At 41.1% G+C, this 25,932-nt stretch overlaps 2 protein-coding genes across 8 annotated transcripts in view; one reads left to right on the top strand and one right to left on the bottom strand.

Moving 5' to 3' along the window:
- MRRF (mitochondrial ribosome recycling factor) overlaps positions 1-651 on the bottom strand; it is a 64,585-nt gene extending 63,934 nt beyond the window's left edge. For 3 of the 6 annotated variants that reach the window (XM_007968164.3, XM_007968166.3, XM_007968165.3), the window contains exon 1: positions 458-651. In XM_007968164.3, the coding sequence (XP_007966355.1) occupies positions 458-651 (194 nt within the window). Of the gene's footprint in view, positions 1-122 lie in introns of all 6 variants that reach the window. The other 3 variants (XM_073021897.1, XM_007968167.3, XM_007968168.3) reach the window with 3 other exon arrangements.
- RBM18 (RNA binding motif protein 18) lies at positions 573-25,932 on the top strand. Of its 2 annotated transcripts, XR_005235570.2 has the most exons (7): positions 573-681; positions 3,839-3,967; positions 12,987-13,113; positions 18,029-18,115; positions 20,622-20,707; positions 21,812-22,192; positions 23,898-25,932. XR_005235570.2 is itself a non-coding variant. In XM_007968161.3 (6 exons), exons 2-6 carry the CDS (start codon positions 3,855-3,857, stop codon positions 24,055-24,057), a joined length of 573 nt encoding a protein of 190 aa, XP_007966352.1. In that variant the 5' UTR covers positions 573-681; positions 3,839-3,854; the 3' UTR covers positions 24,058-25,932. The 2 variants fall into 2 exon arrangements, 1 of the variants encoding a protein (XP_007966352.1); XM_007968161.3 differs by lacking the exon at positions 21,812-22,192.

The raw sequence follows: 25,932 nt of genomic DNA, 5'->3' as shown, positions 1-25,932 counted from the left end.
CAGTTGCTTTGTCACTGGGTGGCACAGAGTAGTAGTTAAAAGTTCAGGCTTAAGAGTCAGATAAACCTAGGTCTGAATTTAAGCGCCCTCACTTTCTGACCGCGTGACCCTGGTAAAATTACCTATTTGAGCTTCCGTTTCTTCATTATGGGAGGTAATAATATCTACTCCCACGGGATTGTTCTGAACCTCAAACGTTCCCGTCAAGTGTGAGGCTACTCTTTAGTAAGTTCCTCCAGCAGCTCCTAAATTCCTAGCTGGTAAAAGGAACCCCGCCCCCACCCCATGAGACTTGCTCCGATGCTACGGGTCCCGCCCTCAGCCTTAAAGGTCAAGCTGGACTCGAACGGGTCGGGCACGGTAGTCTGGTCCCCTGAGGTCCCCCAGAGGTCCCTGAGTAAGGGTCTCTGGCACTCAGACCACACGCGCACCTCGAGGCCCTGTCAAGGACACTCACCAGCTATCGCCCAGGTTACTAAGGAAAGACTCGTGCGACGGCGGCGACCGCAGCTGCGCGGGCGTCGTGACGTCACGAGGCGAGGAGGCGGCGCAGGCGTAACGCGTCACGGGCGGCCTGGCAGCTGGCGGCATTGAGGCAGACGCGGCTAGAGGTCCGTCTGACCGCGGCGTCGGGACTTGGTTTCCGGGCATGAGCTGAGAGCACCACGCCGAGGCCACGAGGTGAGTTCGGCCGCGACATGTCCCTGCACCTCAGCGCTGGGCCCGCGAAGAGGTCTTACAGGAGGCCGCCCTCCGGGACTGCATCTCAGGCCCCGCCCCGGATTGTCCTGTCGCTGGCCCGGAAATAACAATCCGAGCAATGACCCCTCGCCTGTGTGAATTCGCAGCCAGAAATCGGGAAGCCAGGGTTCCAGGCTTGGCCAACCGCTTGCTTTTAGAATCAAGTGTCTCCTCTTCTCTGGATTGCACTTTCCCCAGATGACTATTTCTGGCTTCCAGGGTTGTTGCAGCTCAGGTGGAAGGATGAATGTAACCGCGTTTTGTGAAATCTGGTAGTCTAAAGGCTTGTTGCTATTGCAAAAGCAAAGCATTTTGGTAGTCCCATGCCGTCTTGATCTTTTATTACCCTTTACCGTTCCTCAAAAAGCCATATACTGAGCTGTCACCAAAATTGTCTTATTTAAGACTCACAACGACCTCATGAGACAGAAATAATTGTACCCATTCTAGGAAGGAAAAAGAAACTAAGGCTCCGAGTGGAGAAATGACTTGCTTCATTTAGTAAATATTGAGCACCAGCCGTGAGCCAGGCAGTGTACTTAAGTGCTGGAAATAGAACCATGATCAAGATTGGCAAGGTCCTGTCCTGTGGGAGCTTATGTTCTAGTGAAGGAAACAGAAAGGGAATCGTTAAATAATACATTGAATTAGCATTATATAGGAGGAAAAATGTGGAAAGGTGGCTATGATATAGAATAACAAGGGACTCTGTTAAGGAAAGCTTTTCTATGGAGAGGATACCGAAAGATCATGTGACTTGCTAAAGGCACAGTTACTAGGTGCAAAAGGCGGGATTTGAATCCAGACCCACATATCCTGCACTCTTAGCGTAAAACATGGTACCTTTTTGTGGTAATAAGTATTAATAGCTATTGGTATTATTGCTGATTTTAGACATGAGAAAATCAGAATGTCCTGTCATTCAAGTCTCAAATGTCATCTCCTTTAGAGAAGCCTTCCCTCCACTCAATCTGAAGTCGTCCAGTGCCTGTCACATCACCCTGCTTAATTGTGTTTGTGGCATGTATCACTAATTATATCTTCTTTATTTATTTTGCTTTTGTTTTGTCCTGCTCTCCTTCCAAACATAGGCATCCAGAGGATAAGGACCTTGCTTGTTCACTGCTCTGACTCCAGTAACTAGATAAGTCCTAGATAATAGAAACAGTGAATTTATTTTTTGAATGAATGATTTGTTTAAAAAGTAGGGAAAAAGGAAAGCAGAGAGAAGACAAAATGTGTCTCCCCTGGGATTAAATTTATATCTATTTTGCCTTTCTCCCAGGAGGTTAGAACAAGAGCTGTGTGTCTTTTTCATTTCTCTATTTCAGTACATAGCCCAGAGTTTAACAGTTCCTAGTTGCTTGGCTTACATTGCTGAACAGTTTAAAGATGTGAATGGGAAAGGAAGAACGATACCTCATGTGCAGGGTATTCAATAAACAATTAACTAGGGACTGCTGTGCTAGACTTTATAGGGTGTGCTGAGATGAATAAGAGGTAATGGCAGTTGTTGTGACTGACCTCACGGTTCCTGTAGTGCTGACCTCTGAGGCACTTCTGGGTATAGGACATGTGTTCTCTAGCAGGGATTTCTGAATTTTGGCACAGCCTGCTCTCTTACCAGCCCCTAAAGCTTTATTTTACATCTGTCATCTCATTTTTGGTCCTTGAAGCCTTAAGTTTTAAACAAGGCAAAATTTATTAAAGATGGGGAAACTGAAGCTCAGAGAGAAGTAACTTCCAGTGGAAATGCCACAATTTGTGCTGGGCATGGTGGCTCATACCTGTAATCCCAGCACTTTGATAGGCCAACGTGGGCGGATCACTTGGGGTCAGGACTTCAAGACCAGCCTGGCCAACATGGTGAAACCCTGTCTCTACAAGAAAATACAAAAATTAGCCAGGCTTGGTGGTATGCGCCTGTAATCCCAGCTACTCGGGAGGCTAAGGCACGAGAATCGCTTTAACCCGGGAAGTGAAAGTTGCAGTGAGCCGAAATGTGCCACCACCCACAAGCCTGGACAACAGAGGAGAGTCTGTCTCAAAAGAAAGAAAAAAAATGCCACAATTTGAAACAATGTCTTCTGACGCCAAGCTTTCTGCTCTTTCTACTGCTGTCTCCATCATAATCCTGTGTTCTCCTTGACTGTGAGATGAGACATTTCAGGAACTAAGACTGGTAATAATTTAAGCTAACATTAATTGAGTGCTTCCTAGGTGCCATGCACGGTTCTAAATGCTTTAGGTATATTAACTCAGTGAATCTGCACCCTAATTTCATGAGGCATTATTCCCGTTTTACGGATGAGGGAACTGAGGCCAACAGTGGTTAAGTAACTTGCACAGAGCTACATAGCTAGCAAATGGTGGAACTTGACTAACTAAGGAGGAAATTAGTCTCTTCTTCCTGGTCTGTCCCAAAAGAATAAACATGATAATAGCTAGTATTTATTGATTACTTATTGTTGATAGATACAGTATTTAGTGATTTTTTACTGTTTAATCTTCACAACAACTCTATAAAATAAGCACTGTTATCTCTTTAGATAATGAGGAAACTGAGGCCTAGAAAGTTCAGGTAATTCATCAAGTCACACAACCTGCTTTCAAACCCAGTTCTATCTATGCACAGATTTCTTATATGGCCTCTTCTATTTGCTGTATTGTCTCTTCCTTGAGGAAAAGGGATGGAGTGCTGCTCTTCCCTCCCCATCCCTTTTAATGCCATTAAGACTCTTCCTGGTGGTTTCCAAGGCTTATTTTGGGTGACAGTTGTTGAACTAAAGTATCATGTAGTAATAGAGACTTTGGCCTCCTGCCCAGTCAGCCTCTGGCTACAGAGGAGGAAAACTTTAGTTTCTCCACACAGAACCACGCCCCTTTCACCTTAAATGGCAGCTTATGTGCTCTGGCTGCCAGAGCAGTTGTCCCAAGGGAACTGGTTCTGGAGCCCTGGTTGTGGAATCACTGAGGCCTTTGAAGGACTGCCCAGAGGGCATGCCCTCCTTGAGTAAATGTTTGTTGAGTTGAATTTGAAGTCTTGTGTTCACACTTTGTTACTCCCCTCCTGCCTGAATGTTCACATTTCCTTTAGTATTTCATAGACATTGATGGAAGCAGAAACCAAAACTCTTCCCCTGGAGAATGCATCCATCCTTTCAGAGGGCTCTCTGCAGGAAGGACACCGATTATGGATTGGCAACCTGGACCCCAAAATTACAGAGTGAGTCTAAATTACCTTAGTTCTTTACCTACAATATCGGAATGTTTTGTGGTGGTGATGTCAAGAAGAATTTTCAAGTGGTGTGGGATATAGTTTGACCCCTTTACTTACATCTTATCTTTGAAGAGATAAGATGTTGTTGTTAGCCTGTTATCTTGTCACTTTTTTTACGTTTGGACTCTGCTACTGCAAGGACACAGACTTAGGTATCCTTTAATCCATATACCTGTTTTTTCCTATCTGCCAAAGACGTTCTCCCATTTCCAACTATTTGAATCCTTGTACCTAGTAGCTCTAGGGAATTATTCTCTAGAATCAGCCTTGGGAATACATTTGTACCCAGAATGAAGGAACAAGCAGAAGTCTCAGTACCTTTGCAAACAGGCAGAGGAGACCCCTTGACTGTAGTTCATGTTAAGCAGCCATAGAACTATAGAAGGTCAGAGTTGTAAGGAATCTTAGAAATCATCCATGTCCCTTTGGTTTTCATTCATTCATTAAATGATTTGAGTGCCAAGTGCCATGCTAAGCAGCTTTCAGACTTCTTAAATCTGAAGAACCCTGTTTTAAAGTAAAAGTAATAATCAGAGCTGTATATAAAATAACAGCTCAGAGTTGCTCTGACTAAAAGGGAGAAGAGATGGAGCCAAAATCTTTTGTCAACTACTACCCTTTCTTTGGCCATCCCTGTTTAGGCTCTGTAGAACTTCTAGGGCTCCACAGAGCACACTTGACAACCTCTGATGGGACCCAGCTTTTTTATCTTACAGTAGAGGAAACCAAGTCCCGAAAGACAGAAGTACCTTGCCCAAGATCACGAAACTGATTGAATTGCCCTGACTCCCTGCTCTTTTACATCACAGCCATTAAGATGAAAAGGAATTTCTTAGCTGAGAAAATTGAAAGGTTTTTCCCTTCTGCCAGTTGTTTGATAGGGGGAGGGTGGTGGTTGGTGGCAGAGTAGAATGAGTGGATTGGCCTGTATGAGGTCAATGCTGAAAGCCAGTTTGTTTGTTTGTTTCTTTTTGGTTTTTGTTTTTTTTTTTTGAAACAGTTTTGCTCTGTTGCTCAGGCTGGAGTGCAGTTGTACAATCTTGGCTCACTGCAACCTCCATCTCCTTGGCTTAAGCGATTCTTGTGCCTCAGCCACCCAAATAGCTGGGACTACAGGCAAGCGCCAGCATGCCAGCTAATTTCTGTGTTTTTAGTAGAAAGGTGGTTTCACCATGTTGACCAGGCTGGTCTCGAACTCCTCACGTCAAATGATCCACGCACCTTGGCCTCCCGAAGTGCTGGGATTACAGACTTGAGCCACCGTGCCAGGCCGAAAGCAAGTTTTGAGCATATCATCAGTCCTAGAAGTTACTCCCTTTGGAACAGTGTTAAAGACAAGGGGAGGCCGGGCACAGTGACTCACGCCTATAATCCCAGCACTTTGGGAGAACGAGGCAGGTGAATCACCTGAGGTCAGGAATTTGAGACCAGTCTGGCCAACATGGTGAAACCCCGTCTCTACTAAAAATAAAAAAATTAGCCAGGCATGGTGGTGTATGCCTGTAGTCCCAGCTACTTGGGAGGCTGAGGCACAAGAATCGCTTGAACCTGGGAGGCGGAGGTTGCAGTGCACAGAGATTGTGCCACTGCACTCCAGCCTGGGTGACAGAGGGAGACCCTGTGTCAAAAAAAAAAGGTGGAGAGAGGAGATGAGGAGACCTGCTTCTCTGAGTGTGAGATGAGACAAGGTATATATGAGAGTTAGGATTAAGAAAGAAAAAAAAGGATATAAACTTACAAATCAGGATTATAACAAAAAGTTCCTTAAACCTACTCAAGCTCATATCAACCAAATGTAAATACATTTAATTCCCTTAGAAATTATGACGGTATTTAAGATGTGTTGCCCATATATTATGTTATCTTGGTCACAGGGACCCTAGAGTAGATTGCATTTATTTCGGTTCTCTTTTATGGTTCATGGCTTTTGAGGGTGACTTTATGAATCTGAACAACCTCTCAACTAATGTCTTTTCATCAAAGAAGTTTTTTCCATCATCCAAAACCCAAGCTATGAGGGAATGCTCATAGTGCTTTCCATTCCCACCTCTGTCTGTCTAAATGGAAATCTAAAGTGTGGAAACAACGTTGGTTGTGTTGGCCGCACTTCTCTGTAATGAGACTTTTGTTCTAATTGTGTCCTGCTGCTTGACAGGAAGATTCAAACGGGCATTTGCCACCTCAGTTTATGTCATAAGTTGGAGTGTGTGGATGTTTTTTTCCAATTAGAACACTGGCAGGAACATTGAATCAGAACTTTCCCACTGATATCTCTGCTCTTTTTACATCAGGCCAGAGGTAGACATCAAGTAATAAACTGTAGATCAGAGCGTGCTGGCTGGAAGTGCTGGGCTTTCCCTGTGGCTGGTTTCTCCACTTCTGTATCACCAAAGACCATTTGATTATTTTTTTTCCTATGGATTCTTTTTTGTTTTGTTTTGTTTGTTTGTTTCACAGCTCTGTCACCCAGGCTTGAGTACAGTGGCACAGTCATAGCTCATGGCAGCCTGGAACTCCTGGGTAGCTGGGACTACAGGTGCTCGCCACCATGCCTGGCTAGTTTTTTGTTTTTTGCTTTTGTTTTGTAGAGATAGGGGTCTCAGTATGTCTCTTAGGCTGGTCTCAAACTCCTGGGCTCAAGCGATCCTCCTGCCTCAGCCTCCCAAAGTGTTGGGATTACAGGCATGAGCCACTATGCCTGGCCATCCTATGGATTCTTTACCTTAAAACATTTTATCTGTCAAACAGACTAGTTTATTAAATTGTAATAAATTTATCCTTAAAGATAAAACTACCACCAAGCGTGGTGGCTCATACCTGTAATCCCAGCACTTTGGGAGGCTGAGGTGGGTGGATCACAAGGTCAGGAAATCCAGACCATCCTAGCCAATGTGGTGAAACCCTGTCTCTACTAAAAATACAAAAATTATCCAGGCATGGTGGTGGGTGCTTGTAGTCCTAACTACTCAGGAGGCTGAGGCAGGAGAATCACTTGAACCCGGGAGGAGGAGGTTGCAGTGAGCCGAGATCATGCCACGGCACTCCAGCCTTGGCGACTCTTTATCTCAAAAAAAAAAAAAAAAAGAAAGAAAGAAATAACTACCAGTCATAGCTTATGGTTAACATAAAATGTTAATATTACCTCATTTAATTTACTTAATTACAGCAAAGGAACCTGACGTTTTAGTAAAGTAAATCTTACCTTGTAGAAATAGATGATTTCCTTCCATGTTTTTGAAATACAGAAACTTCTGGATCTTGTTCCTCTCAGGGCATGTAATGGTGAGCCTGGATGAACTATAAAATACAGTCATTCCCAAACACATTGAAGGATTACATAATGAAACTTATGTGAATATATGGTACCTGTCTTGGAGTGCAGTCTCAAAAAGTATTGCTTGAATCCAAATCTCTAAATTTCTAATGACTCTTTAATAGAAATTTGCAGAGCATCCTCCAGCTTTCCTGTTTAAACCTACTTTCTGCCACATATTGCTGCCAGTTCCTACCATTTCCCCATTCAACAGACCCTTCTTCCCAGTCTCTTTCCTATATGTGTCCCTACTCTCTACCTGATCTCTTTTATAAACTGATTTGAATACCTCTCCCTTTCAAATATTCTTTTACCTCTTGTTAGAAGACAATATAAACTTACTGTCATGAATGAATATGTAAAACAATGGCAATTTTTTAAAATAACCACTTTTCCACCCAGTTTTTTAGTTTATTCTGTGATTATTTCTAGTCATTCTATGTGTGTGTGCCTGTTGATTATTAATCTGAGTCCTGCTCAAGTTGCGCTAGGATGTCTGTCACCCTCCTCCCAACAGAATATGCGTTTCTGACTGTCTAGCACTCTAATATTATTCTTCTTGTTTGTTTGTGTTCACTCTCTGGTTGTAATACTGACCATTTTAGGGCTATGTTAGATGCCAGAAATATTTGTATGACTAAATAGATCTTGGAGATTAGGATTCGAGGGAGTGATGATGCATTCTTGTTTATGGAGGTAGTACATTCCAAACCTATGTTCTTTCCACTATATTCTGATTCCTGTCAACTATATTATATGTAATCATTTCTTACCTACAGAATGAGAATGTTCAACTAAATGATCTGAGCATTACTTCTAGCTCTAATACCATACGAATCTCTCTTACAAAGCCCCTTAAAACTTTGTGAGGTAAGTGGAACAGATATTGTTTTCCCTATTATATAGGAAATGAAGAGTGAATTAAGTTGGCTCAGTATACTGAAGTAGTTAATGATAATTTCCCACTGCCTAATTTAGTGTTGTTTGCACAAATATTCTAATTTTTGAACAGTCATAATCAAAAGTATCCTATTTTATATCTTAAAATGTAAGGTTTTCTTTTTCATTGTTATGAGACCCAATCTAACTGTAAGTGTAAGCAGTACCTCTGAATATCATTATTAGTGCCATCCACAAAGAAGCTGAAAAACTTAATGATCTAAGGCATTATCTATTTTCTACACTGTGGTTTTCTTTCTAAAAGGGATAATACTGACTTTCTTTTTCAAGTATTAGTTGTGCTGTGTAAAATGCCAAATTTGTAGCCACTGTATTATGCATATGGAAGTATGAAAGAGAACAAAGCCCATAGAAATGCTAATAGAGGATTCTGAGTGGAGGGAAAATCGTAAATAAAGGCCTATAAGTAGGAGTAAGAAAGATTGTTATGTGTAAGTAGATAATCAGGAAGATCTTTCTGACTTAAGCAAAGTTTGAATACTGGATGGGAATGAAAATAGTGGCTGCATTGATAGAATACTCTCAGGTTAAGACAGGGTCTTTAAAATTCATTCAGACAAGTCTGAATTTCATGAAAAAGAGACTCATTGTGGGTATTTAGTGGGAGACTGACATCATGAAGTGATGTGGGTTTGGTGGTTGTTGTTTGTTTTGTTTTAGAGACAGAGTCTCACTCTGTTGCCCAGGCTGGGGTGCAGTGGCTCAGTCTTAGCACACTGCAACCTCCACCTCCCAGCCTCAGGCAATCCTCCCACCTCAGCCTCCCAAGTAGCTGGGAGTACAGGCGTGTGCCACCACACTCAGCTAATTTTTTTTGTAGCGATGAGGTCTCACTATATTGCCCAGGCTAGACAATGATGTGTTAGTAGAGAAATTTTACATCAATATGTAGGATGAATTGGAAGGGCAGAAACTAAAGATGAAGATTAGCTAACAGAGATCGCCATGAACCAGGCTTGCCATCAGTTATCACCTAGATAGAGACAGTGAACTTGGAGACTGATGAGTGAGTCTGAGATGAGGAAGGTGATTGAAATGGAGTGGAAGGTTGAGGTGATCCTGAGATTTCTTACCTGAGGAATATAAAAAGATCATGTCCCCCCTGACCCGAGGAATAGCTGGAAGGATCATCAGTTTGTGGCAGGGAGGAATTCAGTTTGCGGTATGTTAAGTAAACTTAAAAGCAGTGGCGAGCCATCCAGGTGGAAATGTCCTCCTGATACAGACTTTCAGGGATAAACTAGGTAAGCTGGAATGCAAGGGAAAATAAATGCATGAGCATGGGAGAACAGTGTGTTCACCCCGGAAGAAACCTGTTTCTCTCTCAGCCTGTTCCTTATGTCTCCTCATTGTCCATACTTCTTTTTATGACTTGGTTTACATGAAATGGCCTTCACTGTTTGGTTACTTAAATTGGAAACACAACAAGACCATTTAATAATGTACTTAGCATAAAACATAAATACCCATCTCATAGTAATTTCTATATACATTTATAAAGAAAATTTTCTCTACAACAAATTGTGCACCAAAAATAATCTTAAATGTCATTTCATGGGCTTCCAATTGCCTACAACATGAAATTAAAATTTCCTCAGCCCCTGACATCCTTCACAACCTGTCCTCTGCCTACATTTCAGCCCCATCTTACTGGCTACCCCCACTCTATTCCAATGGATCAGACCCTTTTTCACCTTTGTCTTTGCACATTGCTTAGTACTCACTCACACTGACACAACCCAGTCACAGATATCACTCCTTTCACGAAGCTCTCCTTAACCACCACCTTCCCTGCACCGTTGGTCTTCATTCTGTGTACTCATATTCATCCCCTCTGTGTACAAGCATCACATTGTTTTGTAATTGTTTGATTACGTCTTTCTCTCTATTAACTAGAATGTGAGGTCCTTGAAGGCAGGAACCTAGTTTTATTCATCTGCATAGCCCATATGCCTGCTTGGCTCTAGACACATTGTAGGTATCTATTTTAACATTTGTATAGATTAATTACTTCTGTGCCATTAGGCAGAAAAGCTGTCTTAAAGACCAATTACAGAAAACACTGATTAAGTTGCAGATATATGTGTGGGGCTGGTGTGCTAATTTTCTAGCTCCTGAAGGCTGCAGGGTGCACGTCATTAAGTGAAGCAAGCCTATACTGAGTAGTGTGCTCTCCCGCACTTCAGCAGCAGATAAAAGTGCTTGCAGATGTGAAAGCAAGATCCTTCAGGCTTTTTTCACTATCAGAGCCTGCAGTTCCCATCTCCAGGAAGCAAAATAGTAAACATTTCATTTCTTTTGTTTCGGTGTTCCGATAGTTTTAAGAAATTATCAAACAAGAAAAGAAATCCTGGAGAAGTTGAAAGACACAGACCTAAGCAGATGTTCCTGGAATCTTAAGGTCGCACTTCTTGGGCAGAATGTGTTTGTTAGCTTTACAAAGAGTAATCTTTTGTCAGTGTGTGTGTGGTTTTTTTTTTTTTTCTGAGTAAATTAAAATTCATTCCTTAGGAAATGCCAATCGTGTTACCTTCCTGCTATTAAGTAGAATGGAGCTAATGAAAAGATGACCAGCCCACAGTAGCCTTAGATTTTTTTTTTGGTTGTTTTTTTGTTTTGTTTTGTTTTTGAGATGGAGTCTTGCTCTGTCATCCAGGCTGGAGTGCAATGGTGCTGTCTCGGCTCACTGCAACCTCCGCCTCCCGGATTCAATCGATTCTCCTGCCTCAACCTCCTGGGTAGCTGGGACTACAGGCATGTGCCACCTTGCCCGGCTAATTTTTTTGTATTTTTAGTAAAGACAGGTTTCACCCCATGTTAGCCAGACTGGTCTCAAAGTCCTGACCTCAGGCAATCCACCTTGGCCTCCCAAAGTGCTGAGATTACAGGCGTGAGCCACTGCGCCTGGCCTAGATGTATTTATTTTTTTAATTTTTTTATTTTTTAGAATAGGTTTGACTCCCCATTCTGTGGCAACTGGCACGGCGTAAAGATTTGGATGAGTTTAGTAATTGGAAGATGCAGCTGTGAATTAAATATCCTGGGGGAGACTCTTCTCGCCCATCTTTGTGTGTGAGAGACTCACCCTTGCTGTAAGCCTATTTAAAAGTCAAGTAAAACCACACATTTGCACTTAAGGTGTCTTCCTTTCCCCAGAAGTCACTTCCTACATTCTCTCTAGTGGTTGAGGTGTCCTGATGGGAGTTGGGAAGTTGGAAAGTAGGAGATCATGGTTGTTTTACCTTTCAAAATAGACCAGATTAATATCCACAATATGCCTTGGGATCCTTGCATTTGTCCCAGTAAACCTGTATTATGTCTGTCTTGTTCCACTGTGTCAGACACTCGATCCAGGATAATGGACTTGCTTGTTGGTGTGCATTAGTATCAAATTTAGTGTAGTGTATGGTCCATTTCATATCTTTCTGCCTCCCAAAGGAGATTCTTGCTCAAGAATAAAATTTTGATGAGTTTCTCTTAGAAAACAATGTGAATATAAATGTGGCTATAACGACAACTTTACTGACTCCCTGTGGGGTAGAATTCCCAGTAATAACAGATTTAGCATGTGGGCTGATACCTTTTTAGTATCACAGGGACAGCATTGTTTAGAGAAAACCTTGACTCCATTTGAATAGCATGGAGGATGCCAGGAGAAGGCCAAAGGGAAAGGAAACGGGAGAGCTGTTGGTTTGTCTCACCCCCACATCAGATGACAGGAAGTCGGAATTGAGATTGGCCACAGCAACCTGTTAAGGCCACATCTGTTTGAATAACTTAAAAGCTCTATAGAAACCAAGTAAGTTTTGGAGTAAGGAATTTAAGAAGAGGATGAGGGGCAGAGTGGTAAGCAATAGCTTGGAGTGAACATCCTGCCAGGAATAAATTTCTTCCTTGACCATCTGTATTCTTTACTTGACTATACCCTAGAGTATAAACTGTTTCAAAGCAACTGAGGTTGGTTAGTTACCCATAGCTGGATGATTTGTAGGACTGGCCGGGTTCCCCTGCCCTTTGTGAAACCGGCCTCAGTCGCATAGTTGTTCCACATTGTCCTAATGTTCAGTCATATCAGTCGCTGAAACTCTCAAGTGCTATGGAAGTATCACTAGCTGTGGTTTGATTAATGGTAGAGTTGCTCACAAGTGCAATTTGGGTCTAAGAATTAACTACAAAATCAAATAGGAAGATCTTCCAGGACTGTTTTTTTTTTTGTTTGTTTGTGTGCATGAATGCATGTATGTTTGTTACTTTGTTTATTTTTGAGATAGGGTAGGCTTTGGCTTTTGGAGGGTAGGTATGTGTTTCTAATGGAGTTATAGGTATTCACAAATGCTATTTCATTGCCAAGGAATTACAAATAAATAAATCAACACTATTTTTGAGCTTTTCAACAAAAGAAAAACAAATAGGGCTTGTAGGCCAGACAGCTGTTTGTAAGGTGTGGTTTTTTTGTTTGGTATTTTTGTGTTGGACAGATGCATAGCCATGACAATTCTAGTTCCCATTCCAAATAGAGGCAAACAACTCTGTTTGCCAAATAAACTAACATAGCAGTTTAGAGGAAGGCAGGGGGCTGGGGTGAGAGATTTCATCCCTGGGGTAAATTATCTCCTGCTTTTGTCTCACACTTCAGGCTGAGTGGCCAACAGAATTCCCAGAGCATACTCATGGACTCTTCTTTCTCCGCAGATACCACCTCCTCAAGCTCCTCCAGAAGTTTGGCAAAGTAAAGCAGTTTGACTTCCTCTTCCACAAGTCAGGTGCTTTGGAGGGACAGCCTCGAGGCTACTGTTTTGTTAACTTTGAAACTAAGCAGGTAATTAAGCTTTCTACCCATTTTATAGTATTTATCAAACTCTGTCATAATTATTTGTGCATCTCTCTTGCCTACTAGAATAGCAGTTCCCTGTAGGCAAGAGCCATATCTGATTCATCTGTGTGCCTTACATTGAGTCCTAAAAGAGATCCTCAGTAAACAAATGAATTAGTGACTTTCACAATTCACTCTCCCTTGGCCAAGGTTTAAGGCAACTGACTGACCTACATTTTTGACCAAATGCATTGGGATGCCCACATTGAGCACATGTACATCCCCCTGTCTATTCTCTTTTGTTTGTTGCTTTACTGGCTGGCCAACTGACAAAGCCTTCTTTTCTTTCAGTAGTTTTGCCCTGTGGTACAGAAACCTACCTGTGATGAGACACCCACAAAGACACTTATTATTTCTTCTCAAGGTCTCAGAACAAATGCATATAAATTTTAATGTATGTAGAAGAGAGCATTCACCTTCAACTATGATATATACATGGATCTCCTTGTATTAAAATTTAGTCCTTGAAGTGGAAGTGCATTGATAAAGAAATTGAATTTGATTGTTACTAAATGTAGAGATGCTGCATAGTACTTATAAATTTATTCATCATATGTAAGAACATCACGTAGTTAATGTTATGTTAATAATTTGGGCCTGGCTCACACCTGTGATCACAACTACCCAGGAGGCTGAGATGGGGAGATTGTTTGAGACCAGCCTGGGCAACATAGACCCTGTCTCTAAAAAAAATTTTTTTAATTATGTGTGATGGTGCACCTATAGTCCTAGCTACTTGGGAGACTGAGGCAAGAGGATCACTTGAGCCCAGGAATTCAAGGCTGCAGCAAGCTATGATCACACCACTATACTCCATCCAGCCTGGGCGACAGAGCAAGACTCCATCTCATAATAATAACAATAATTTGTATGAGTGTTTTTCTTTATTCTGAAATTAATGTGTGAATATTATAGATGAAAATATAGATAACTGGCCGGGTGCAGTGGCTCACTCCTGTAATCCCTGCACTGTGGGAGGCCAAGGCGGGTGGATCACAGGGTCAGGAGATCGAGACCATCCTGGCTAATATAGTGAAACCCCGTCTCTACTGAAAATATAAAAACAAATGAGCGGGGCCTGGCGGCAGGCGCCTGTAGTCCCCGATACTCGGGAGGCTGAGGCAGGAGAACGGTGTGAACCCGGGAGGCGGAGCTTGCAGTGAGCCGAGATCACACCACTGCACTGCAGCCTGGGCAACAGAGTGAGACTCCATCTCAAAAAAAAAAAAAAGAAAGAAAATATAGATAACTGAGAAAGAAAATGTAAATCACTTGGCCTAATATGCAGAAATAATCACTGTTAACATTTAGTCATATATCTTTCCAGTCTTTTTTTGTTTCTTCACATTCACACGCACATAAACACACATTTTGCAGTGTTGTAACACACAAACAGAATCATATTATCATGTTTATCATTCAAAGTATACTAAAATTTTTCTACCATTTAATCACATCAAGATACCATTTTGTATCTTGATATTGTGGTTTCACTGGTGTTTGTATGTACCTGTGTGTGTGGGGAGGTAAAATCATTGATCTGTATCTGAGATTTGGGCATTTTGTGATTGTATGTGACTTAGACTGCATTTAAAAACTAATCATTTTTGATAACTACATAATGTGAATATATAATATTTGACTAGTCCCCAATTATTAGCTATTTGGGTTGTTTCACTGGTATTTGGGTTGATTCACTAGTATAAATATCACAAAAGTAAGTATTTTTACAGCTCTAATTATGTATATTTGCCACATTTGTGGAGATGGAATGGCATCATCAAAGTCCATGCATAGTTTTTCTTTTCTTGTTTTTTTGTTTGTTTGTTTGTTTGTTTTTTGACAGTTTCACTCTTGTTGCCCAGGCTGGAGTGCAATGGCACGATCTCAGCCCACGGCACCCTCTGCCTCCCGAGTTCAAGTGATTCTTCTGCCTCAGCCTCCCGAGTAGCTGGGATTACAGGCATATGCCACCATGCCTAGCTAATTTTGTATTTTTAGTAGAGTCAGGGTTTCTCCGTGTTGATCAGGCTGGTCTCAAACTCCTGACCTCAGGTGATCCGCCCGCTACAGCCTCCCAAAGTGCTAGGATTACAGGTGTGAGCCACTATGCCCAGCCTATAGTTTTTCTTAATACAACTGCCAGATTGTCTTCAAGAAATGATATATCAGTATGTTCTGAGATTGTATGGTAGTGTCATTTCTCCTTGCCAGTGCTGGGTATTTTTTATTTCCTCTAATTTTTTTAAAATGTGATAGCTAATAAGTAATACATTGTTACTCTAAAATGTGATAGCCAATAAGTAATACATTGTTACTCTAATTGTTCAAGTATTTTGAGTGAAGTGAAATAATGCACTATATAATTAGCATTCTTTTTTTTTTTTTTTTTTTTAAATGCGGTCTTGCTCTGTTACCTAGGCTAGAGTGCAGTGACACAATCATTACCCACTACACCCTTGACCTCTGGGTTCAAGTGATGCTCCCACCTCAGCCGCTGCAATAGCTGGGACTACAGGCACATGCCAGCATACCTGGCTAATTTTTGCATTTTTTGTGGAGACGGCGTTTCACCATGTTGCCCAGTCTGGCTTCAAACTCCTGGGCTCAAGCAAACTGCCCTTCTCTGCCTCCCAGAGTACTGGGATTCCAGGTGTGAGCCACCACACCTGGCCAGCATTTTTAAATATTTTATTCTTTCTTAGTGATAAAATGAAGTGCAGTGAGAATTCCTTTTTTTTTTTTTTTCTTTTGCCCCGAGACACGGTCTCTCTCTGTCATCCAGGCTGGAGTATAGTGGCACGATCACAGCTTAGTGCAACCTCAACTTCCTGGATTCAAGCAGTCCTCCCATCTCAGCCTCCCAGGTAGCTGGGACCACAGGCACACACAACCACACCGGCTAATTTTTGTATTTTTTGTAGAGTCAGGGGTTCATCATGTTGTCAGGCTGATCAAACTCCTGAGCTCAAGCAACCTGCCTGCTTCGGCCTCCCAAAGTGCTGAAATTACAGGCATGAACCACTGTGCCCGGTCTGGGAATTGTTGCAGACAACTAAAATCAGTGGTCATGTTTGGGCATAGATGTTAGCTTAAAAACACTGGAGTAGAATACAAAGCCTAGTTTATATTTCTGGCTCTTTTATTTATTAACTTTGAGCAAGTCTCTTAACTTCTTTTGGCCTTGATTTTCCATCTAAGAAAGGAAATTAAAAATACATATCCTTTGTAACTTATGGGAAGTTGGGAGAATAGATGAAAGTATAAGAAAACATAGTGGGCATTTAATGTTTTCGAATATATGAAAATATTTGAAATAATGTATACAGGTAGAAAATTATTTTTTAAAACATTTAAAAATAAAATATTTAAAAATAAAATGCCCCTGCTGGCAACTGCTGCTACTTTGGAACTAATAGAGTGCCCTATAAGTTCTTATTCACCAAATGAAGCTTAAAAGAATAAAATGTTTCTTACCTGACACTCTAGCTTTGTGTGCTGTAGTGGGGCAAGGATGATTAGTGAATATCCAATGCCTACTACACAGTGAGAACTCAGTAAATATTTGTTAAATGTCATACTGGTAAGTTCTGTAGGAACAAGAGAATCACCAGTAAAACCAGACTGGAATGCCTACTGGCTTCTATAGCCTCTCCATGCTCCCTGGGACATCCTATTCCTCCTCTGTTCCTTAAGCATTTCTTCACCCTCACTAAACATGGGTTACACTTGGCCGAATGTCTCATGGATGCAAATGGGGCAAAGAAGGTTTGGCAGGATGGAAAGTACAGCCAGGTTTCCTGGGAATGACCCAGAGTGACTGTTAGCCAGCTTCAGGAATTCCTTTCAACCATATTACTCCTGTGTCTGGTGGGGAAAGGGTCAAGGAACTTTCGGTTCTGAAAACCAGGTGCATAGATTGACTCACACAGATACCTTGCTAATGGTCTGTTTGACTCACTCCTGCTTTTTCCGGCCTAGTTTCCTTGACTCCCATGCCCTTTAAAGCAATTATTCCTCACTATGAATCCAGAGAGTACGCCCTAGTCCAGGATATGGTTCCAGGGCCCTTGCGGGGAATATAGTTTCTTGACATAGGAGGTGCTACCCTAACTAACAGAAGTGTGTATATGGCTATCACCTAATGGGAACAGCACTATTACTAGCATATGTTAGGTGCATATCATATACTTCATGCTTTATATTCTTTGAGTCCTCACAGCAACCACTGAGGAATAAGTATCCATATTATCTATTAAAAATTATGTATTATTTATCTATATTTTACAGTTGACAAAGCTAGAGACACTTAAGTGAGCTGCCAGATATCATACTGCCAACAAATGACAGACCAGGATTTGAATTTTTGTCAGACTGACTTAAAAATTCACGCCCTTAGCCAGGCACAGTAGCTCACGCCTGTAATCCCAGCACTTTGGGAAGCTGAGGCGGGCAGATCGTGAAGTCGGGAGATTGCGACAGTCCTGGCCAACATGGTGAAACCCCGTCTTTACTAAAAAATACAAAAAAATTAGCCAGGCATGGTGGTTCACGCCTGTAGTCCCAGCTACTCAGGAGGCTGAGGCAGGGGAATCGCTTGAACCCTGGAGGCGGAGATTACAGTGAACTGATATCGCACCATTGCACTCCAGAGCCTGGTGACAGAGCAAGACTCTGTCTCAAAAGAAAAAAAATGCCCTTTTTAAAATTCTGCCTTGTAAAATTGTAAACCCTTGCCAGTTATTTACCAAAAACAATTTGTTAGAAACTGAGCCATCAAAGCTAGTGAGGCCCTGTGAGAATACATATAGCTAGTTAAGCACTTCAGTTTTTAACTAACATTTGTCCCTTTCCTGGACAGGAAGCAGAGCAAGCCATCCAGTGTCTCAATGGCAAGCTGGCCCTGTCCAAGAAGTTGGTGGTGCGATGGGCACATGCTCAAGTAAAGGTATGTCTGAGAGGCTAGAAAGGCATCAAGCCTCATCCTAAATAAGCCTTCTGAAAGACAGTTATCCACTTACCCGTTTATGTCCCAATCTCTTCACGCCAGAAACAGCCATACTTCAGGCTCCTACTTGTATCTGCCATGTGTGTTACCAGATGATTTTCTTTTGAGAACATCTCAGGAGGGATTAAGTTCCTTGGTTATTTCTCTCCACATGCCCACAGATCCTGGTTTTGATTTTCTCATGTGGCCAATAATTACTACGCTCAGACCTCTGTCATTTCTTCAGGTGGAGGGTTCTTTGGAGGAAAAAAATGTATTTATTTTTAAAATCAGTTGCCATAGGCATTATTAGACTCTTCCCAGCCTCTGACTCTGGAGAGTTTGAATTTGTTTATTCTAAATGCTTGAGAAATGGGTAGTTTGTATGAGTGCTTAAAGCACTGGCATCTCCTTACTCCAGAAATCTTGGGAGTTACCAGGGTGTGGGTTCATGGGGCTTTGCAGTGCCTGTATTGTGTTTAAGTCCCGAGAAGCAGTAGGCTGCCCTGTGCATTCTGTAATTAGTCTCTTGGGAGAATGCACTAGAAGAGCTTCAGCCATTTAAAAAAAAAAACAAAACAAATGGCATTCTGTTCCAGCTGGCACAGAGGTGGTAAAGTGTGTTGACTGGAGCGTTCCCAAGAGTTGATCTGCCTCCTTCTGCAGTGGGGACTTGAAAAACCTGCGTGCACAAAGATTTGTGACAGTTTTGAGTTGGAACTGAAATCTTTAGCTCTAAGCATGGTTTTTGATCAGAGACTCTCTACCCCCCGCCCCAACAAACTTCCCAGTAAAGAGTCACAGAGACTAAACAGACATTTAAACTCAATATCCAAGCTGAAAAACTAAGTTCAGATACTTTAGATCCTTCTGAGTATTCCAGGTAATCACAGAGCCTTCTCAATTTCTAGGACACATTCCCTTAAAAATAGAAACAACAAGGAGAATTACCAAATGCTTTTTTACTCAAGGGAAAATCAAGTCTCATTTACCAAACCCGTTTTCTCGTTCTGCATCTCATTGAAAAGGCATGCAAGAGAAATCATCCTCCATTCCTGTCTTTCATTTGAAAATCTCGCCGGGCGCGGTGGCTCAAGCCTGTAATCCCAGCACTTTGGGAGGCCGAGACAGGCGGATCACAAGGTCAGGAGATCGAGACCATCCTGGCTAACACGGTGAAACCCCGTCTCTACGAAAAATAAAAAACTAGCCGGGCGAGGTGGCGGGCGCCTGTAGTCCCAGCTACTGGGGAGGCTGAGGCAGGAGAATGGCGTAAACCCAGGAGGTGGAGCTTGCAGTGAGCTGAGATCCAGCCACTGCACTCCAGCCTGGGCGGCAGAGCGAGACTCCATCTCAAAAAAAAAAAAAGAAAATCTCTTTGCCTCACGGTTCTCTTCTCCTATAAATCTTTTTTGACCAGAGGCTCTTGATTGCTCTTCAATATTATATTTACTTTTTACAAGAAGTTTGTAGTTACCTGACATACTTGATACCTGACACACCACTGACAGGTGGCTCATGCCTATAATCCCAGCACTTTGGGAGGCTGAGGCAGGAGGATGGCTTCAGCCCAGGAGTTCAAGGCCAGCCTGTGCAACATAGTGAGACCCTGTCTTTATTGTTTCTAATAAAATTTTCAAAGAAAAAAAAAAGTATGTAATTATCTGACATCAAATTAAACTACTACTTTACTGTAGAATGTTTTCTGTATCAACAACTGAAAGCTGCTACAACTTTTATTCTTCACTCAGGCCTGTTAAGAGTTGAATATTATGCTTGGTTGGTACTTGGCAAAATTTAAAGGGTTTTTTGTTTTTTGAGATAGGGTCTGGCTCTGTCACCCAGGCTGCAGTGCAGTGGCAAGATCTTGGCTCACTGTAACCTCTGCCTCCCAGGCTCAAGCAATCCACTCACCTCAGACTCCTGAGTAGATGGGACTACAGGCATGTGCCAGCATGCCCAGATAATTTTTGGTTTTTGTTTTTTTAACAATAGAGACAGGGGTTTTGCCATGTTGCCTAGCCTAGTCTCAAACTCCTGAGCTCAAGCAATCTGCCCACCTGAGCCTCCCAAAGTGCTGGGATTAGAGGCGTGAGCCACCGTGCCTGGCCAGTTTAAAGTATTTTTAATAAAATAAATATTGTAAGAGGCGATATGTGACAGTTAAAATAAGAACGTAAGAAGGCAACACTCCTGTGTGTTTGTACCATCTGAGAAATTGAAAGTTGACATTTTTTTCCTACCAAATAAGGAGGAACTGATGACTAGATGGAGGCATCTTTTTCTAAACTTACAGCTTTTAGGCCAAAACTATGTGACGTTTTTCATTAATTCTAAATGTAAAGTAGTCCTAAAATTGTCTAGAAGTAAGATGATGCACTGACGGTATTAGTTTCTGAACCCACACACTACAGTAAAGGGCTGGTTTCTGCCCAAGCAAAGTAATTTCTCTGTTTCTCATTTTCAGAGATACGATCATAACAAGAATGATAAGATTCTTCCAATCAGTCTTGAGCCATCCTCAAGCACTGAGCCTACTCAGTCTAACCTAAGGTAAGATGATGTACTATAGAAAGACACGGTAATTCAGGAGCTTCAGCCATTTCATTATTCCATGTCTTCATAAAATAGTGAGTCTTCAGACTCTTAGAATTTATTAATTTGACAAGAGATATGTTCAGTTAGTCTCCAGAATGTATACATTTCCTCTCCTTCCATCCACCTAAGGTCATGTAGTCCCCATTTACAGAATCATTCCCTCGAAAAAGACTGGGTGTAGCTACTACACACGAACCCTTGTGCTTGGCACTGGAAATACAAAGACAGATCAGTCATTACCCTAAAAACAAGCATTTTAATAAGGCCTTGGGTCTCTTGGGCGTTTGTCATTATATACTAATTTTTACCCAATCTTAAGTTCCCTTATACAAAATTTTGGTTTGCAGATATTTGATTCTGTGTACCATTGCAACAGCCATAACAGTTTTGGTTCTAGTTTGTACGAATTGTTAGTTATTTCTTTGAAGTTTAAAACAGGAGAACTAAGGGTTGGGTAGAGGAAGGGGAAGTTAAGTGGATGGTTGAGCAGAAGTAGAAGGTGGGTTTTTTGTTTGTTTGTTTTGTTTTGCATTGTAGCCTAGGGAGACATTTTAGCAATAACAATATCCAAGATTTATTGAGCTTACTCTGAAGCAGGCACTGTGCTAAACATGTTACATGCAGTATGTCATTTACTTATGACTGAGATCACACAGATGGCAAATAACAGTCAGGATTCAAAGCCAGGTCTATTAGACTTCAAAATTCAGTCTTGTAGTTACTATTTCAAAGAAGCCCCAGGCCATAAGTGCAGGACTAAAGCCTCTTCCGGGGTTGGGGAAGAAAATATGTGAAGGAGCATCAGTGATACATAAGGATCAGTAACCAACAATCCTAAAGTCAGGAAAGTGATGCCTGTTTGGGTGGAGCACCAAGCAGGGGGAATAAATGCCTTTCTTGTATATTACCTGCACCAAGCAAAACAGATTTACAAGCATCTCATTAAACCTAAGGGAAGGTGTTCCTGAAATGTTTTCAGGAATGGTAAATTGGTAAATTTAAATTAATTTTATGGTTACTCATTTAAGTTTAATATGATTTTTTTTATTTTTGCTCTAGGGAATTAAGTGACTTCTATAGATTCACTGGGAACATATATCCACTGTGTTATTTTCCTCATGAGATTTGAACCTCCTTGATCACAGATTGATCTCCATGAAGGTTTTCGTAAATCTAACTCCTATTGGAAAGAGATGACTGCATTTGTGCTTGATGGTCTTCATGTTACAATGAACATGTCTTTAGTTTCTTATGATTTGTATATGCCACTTGTTTACAAGATAGCCTAGGGTTTTCCGTCTATTTTTTTATCCAGAGGACCGCAGCTTACATCTCTCTATTAACATCTATGCCTAATGAGAGAAGGTTGCTTCCCTGTGACTCATACAAAATCAGTGACCGACTGTGCCATTAATGGAAGAGGGGCCAGAATGCATCTCGGTAATACATCAGTGTTCTTTTTATTGTAACTTAGTTTTTAAATTTCTTGCCCATGTATACCTTTTGAGGATCTCCAGAAGGCCACGTATACACTCCTTCCAAGTTTCTCTCACTGGCTATAGACCGTTAACAGCATCAAGAATGGAAAACGAAGGTAGCCATAGGCCAAAAAATACCTACTCCCTGAGTGCTCTGCATTCAGGTCCAGGGATGGCAATGATCTCAATCAAAAGCAAATTCCTCACCACTTCTCTAGGATCTCCTCTCCCTTCCTGTGTAATATAAGACTATTCAGCTCTTAACTTGATAGAGAAGAAAAAATGAGGGCTTTAGTGATAAGTTGAATTCTCACTGCAATTTGTTAACTGTGTGAACCTTGATTATATTACTACCTCTACATTTGTTTCTGTATCTGTAAAACATGGATGATAACCCATGTAGAGCCATTGCAAGGATTAAAAACATAATAAGTAGGTCAAGTGCAGTGGCTCATGCCTGTAATCCCAGCATTTGGGGAGGCTGAGGCAGGAGGATTACTTGAAGCCAGGAGTTCAAGACCAGTCTGGACAACATAGCGAGACTCCATCTCTACAAAAAAAGTTTAAAAAAATCAGCTGGATGTGGTGGTGTGTGCCTGTAGTCCTAGCTACTCGGGAGGCTGAGGCAGTAGGGTTGCTTAAGCTCAGGAGTTCAAGGTTTTAGTAAGCTGTGATGGCACCACTGCACTCCAGCCTTGGTGGCAGAACAAGACCCTGTCTAAAAAAAACAAAAACAAAAAACAGTATAAGTAAAATGCGGGCACTGTGCCTGGCTCATTGTAAGCACTTTGTAAATGATAGTTTTTATTAACACACATTCATCAATAAAAAGAGACTGTATAGGATTTCCAGAATGGTTTCTTTCCATTTTTATTCAGTGATTCAGGTGAAACCTGGGCTGTTGAGTCAGTTTGTATTCAAATCTCTGCTCTGTCACTTACTCGCTGTGTAACATTGGGCAAATGAACCTTTCTGTGCCTCAGTTACAACATCTGCAAAATAAGGAATATAACCTGTCTTATAATGTTGTTTTCAATTCTACAAGAATTATTTTTAGTGCCTACTCTCTGCCAAGCATTAAGGTGCTGAACAGTGTCTGCGTCTGAGGATTAAATGTAAAAATATATGAAGTACTCCTAACAATGTCTGGGTTTATGTTAAAAATTTAATAGATGGCCGGGCGTGGTGGCTCACGCCTGTAATCCCAGCACTTCGGGAGGCCGAGGCTGGCGGATCACAAGGTCAGAAGATGGAGACCATCCTGGCTAACACAGTGATACCCCGTCTCTACTAAAAATACAAAAAATTAGCCGGGCAAGGTGGCAGGCGCCTGTAGTCCCAGCTACTCAGGAGACTGAGGCAGGAGAATGGCGTGAACCCGGGAGGTGGAGCTTGCAGTGATCCGAGATCGCACCACTGCACTCCAACCTGGGTGACAGAGCAAGACTCCATCTCAAAAAAAAAAAAAAAAAAAAACAATAGATGGCTCAGACTTGATCTCTTTGTTAGAATGAGAGAATTAGTTACATATGTAAAATGTTTAAATGTTTGTAATTTAGTGTCTTGTTGCTTCTCTAATATTCCCAAGAGGCTCAAAGAGATGAACTATACAGGTATTTTCTGCAGGTATTTAGGCCCACTCTGATCCTCTGCTATTCTTTTTCCAGTGTCACTGCAAAGATAAAAGCCATTGAAGCAAAACTGAAAATGATGGCGGAAAATCCTGATGCAGAGTATCCAGCAGCGCCTGTTTATTCCTACTTTAAACCACCAGATAAAAAAAGGACTACTCCGTATTCTAGAACAGCATGGAAATCTCGAAGATGATGGTTGTGAATTACTGTAGCAGCAAAAGCAAATTGGTCTCCACACCTAAAATCGTCTGCCTTTGTACTTTGTAGATGTGAATGGTACTATTCAACGGAGCACAATCAAATGTTAGCATTTGGTAACATAATGTTTTTGGATGTTCTTATGGATGTTTCTTCCCTGCACTATGTATGGAATTGAGCATCATCCAGAATAAATAGGATTGTATCCCAAATTGTGATTGGAACCCTGGGATGCTCTAATTGGCTGGTTTGTTTGGATTTGTAACTCCAGAAACATTCTGTAGTGTGCCAGAGCAAAAGGCAAATACACAAAATGTTATTACTTAAATCAGGAAACTAAATATATTAGCATCTATTAAAAAATTGAGCATTTTTCTACGCTTATGTGTCTTTACAACACAAAGAAAAAGTAAAGGACAGGGAGGGAAGTGAGAGACAGATTTTAAATCATGTTCAGAACTGTTGTTCCAGAATTAACTATGGCAATCCCTCCAACTGGACTGAAAAAGAGAAAGTTCTTTGCAAAAAGGAGCTGATTCTTTGAGCAAATATTCTGGTAATCTGTTTAAGAATTATGCTTATTGTTTCAAAATCCCAGCTAGGAAAACATGGTGTATATCTTAAAGTTATTCGTGTTAAAACTAGAATCAAATTTAATATTTTATACCACAACACAAGTTCTATTTGGAAATTGAACTTTTATTTTATAGCAATCATTTTTTTTCAAATCTAGATAACCATGCCTTCTATAATAACAAATGTTGCTATTTTCATGGGACTTTTAAAATTACATTTATTGCATGGGATTTTTTTTATAGCATGAGAATGTTCTGTTTGGAATTATATCATGGTCAGTCTAAATAGAAAAAGCAAAATTTCTTTGAAAACCTAAACATTGCTGTATTGGTCACTATCAAACATACAATTTTCTAATAATTGTGTAGCGATCTAAGTGGAAGAGATTGCATTAACTTATGCAGGACGAGGAGAGGACATGCAGTGGGTACAGAAAGTCAATGGAACAGATGCCACTCTGGCACCAAGACTGTGATGACTTTGTGTGGTAGGTAGTTTTAAAGGACTGCAAGCCTTGGAAATAATTCTTCACTTGGAGAACATACTTGCCTCTAGATATTTCACTCTAAGCATCCTAAATATAACAATAGAGAAAGATAAGTCAAACAACAGATTTGGGGATGTGTTTCTTCAGCACATTTTGGTCATTTTGGTGCCAAGTTTGACATACTGTTTAATTGGGCAGCACCTTTGCTCCTTTACCAGGTATGTATCACTTTGTTACTCCAGGTGCCATTCTTGGTGATTACAGACTGTTTATCACTATCATTGTTAGCAAGAGGAAGCTTTCGTTATAGGAACTTAACATCTTCCCATGAGTATAAATGAATTTAAGACATTTGAATCAAAGCTTCAGTAGAGGGAGGTTTTAGAATTCATAAAACTGGTTCAATGAAATTATTTTTACTTTTCCCGAGGTTAATCTTTTTAAATATCTCTAGACATCAAATACTTTCTGTATGTGTTAGCTGTGTCTGTCTATGATGCAAGTAACTCTCCTCCTATTTGGGGGATAGTTCAGAGAGGTAGGAGCATTATCTCCCATTTTTCTGGTGACTTCTTGGAGTATAGAATTCACCATTTTATCCATAAGTCTTCAAAGGGTAATGGTGGAGTAGAACTTACATAATGCAAAATAGTCTTCTATTTTTAATAGGAACTTAGAAAAAACTTAATATATAGAGTTGTTTCCTTTAGAAACCAGAGCTATTTATTTGTATTTAAAGCATTGTTTATTATTTGTACTGATTCTTATCCCTCTGTGAATAAATGTAAGATGGTGTCTGTGTGGTTA

Source organism: Chlorocebus sabaeus, chromosome 12 (assembly GCF_047675955.1).
Source record: "Chlorocebus sabaeus isolate Y175 chromosome 12, mChlSab1.0.hap1, whole genome shotgun sequence".
NCBI classification, from domain to species: Eukaryota; Metazoa; Chordata; class Mammalia; order Primates; family Cercopithecidae; genus Chlorocebus; species Chlorocebus sabaeus.
This window is presented reverse-complemented; position numbering and strand designations above follow the sequence as displayed.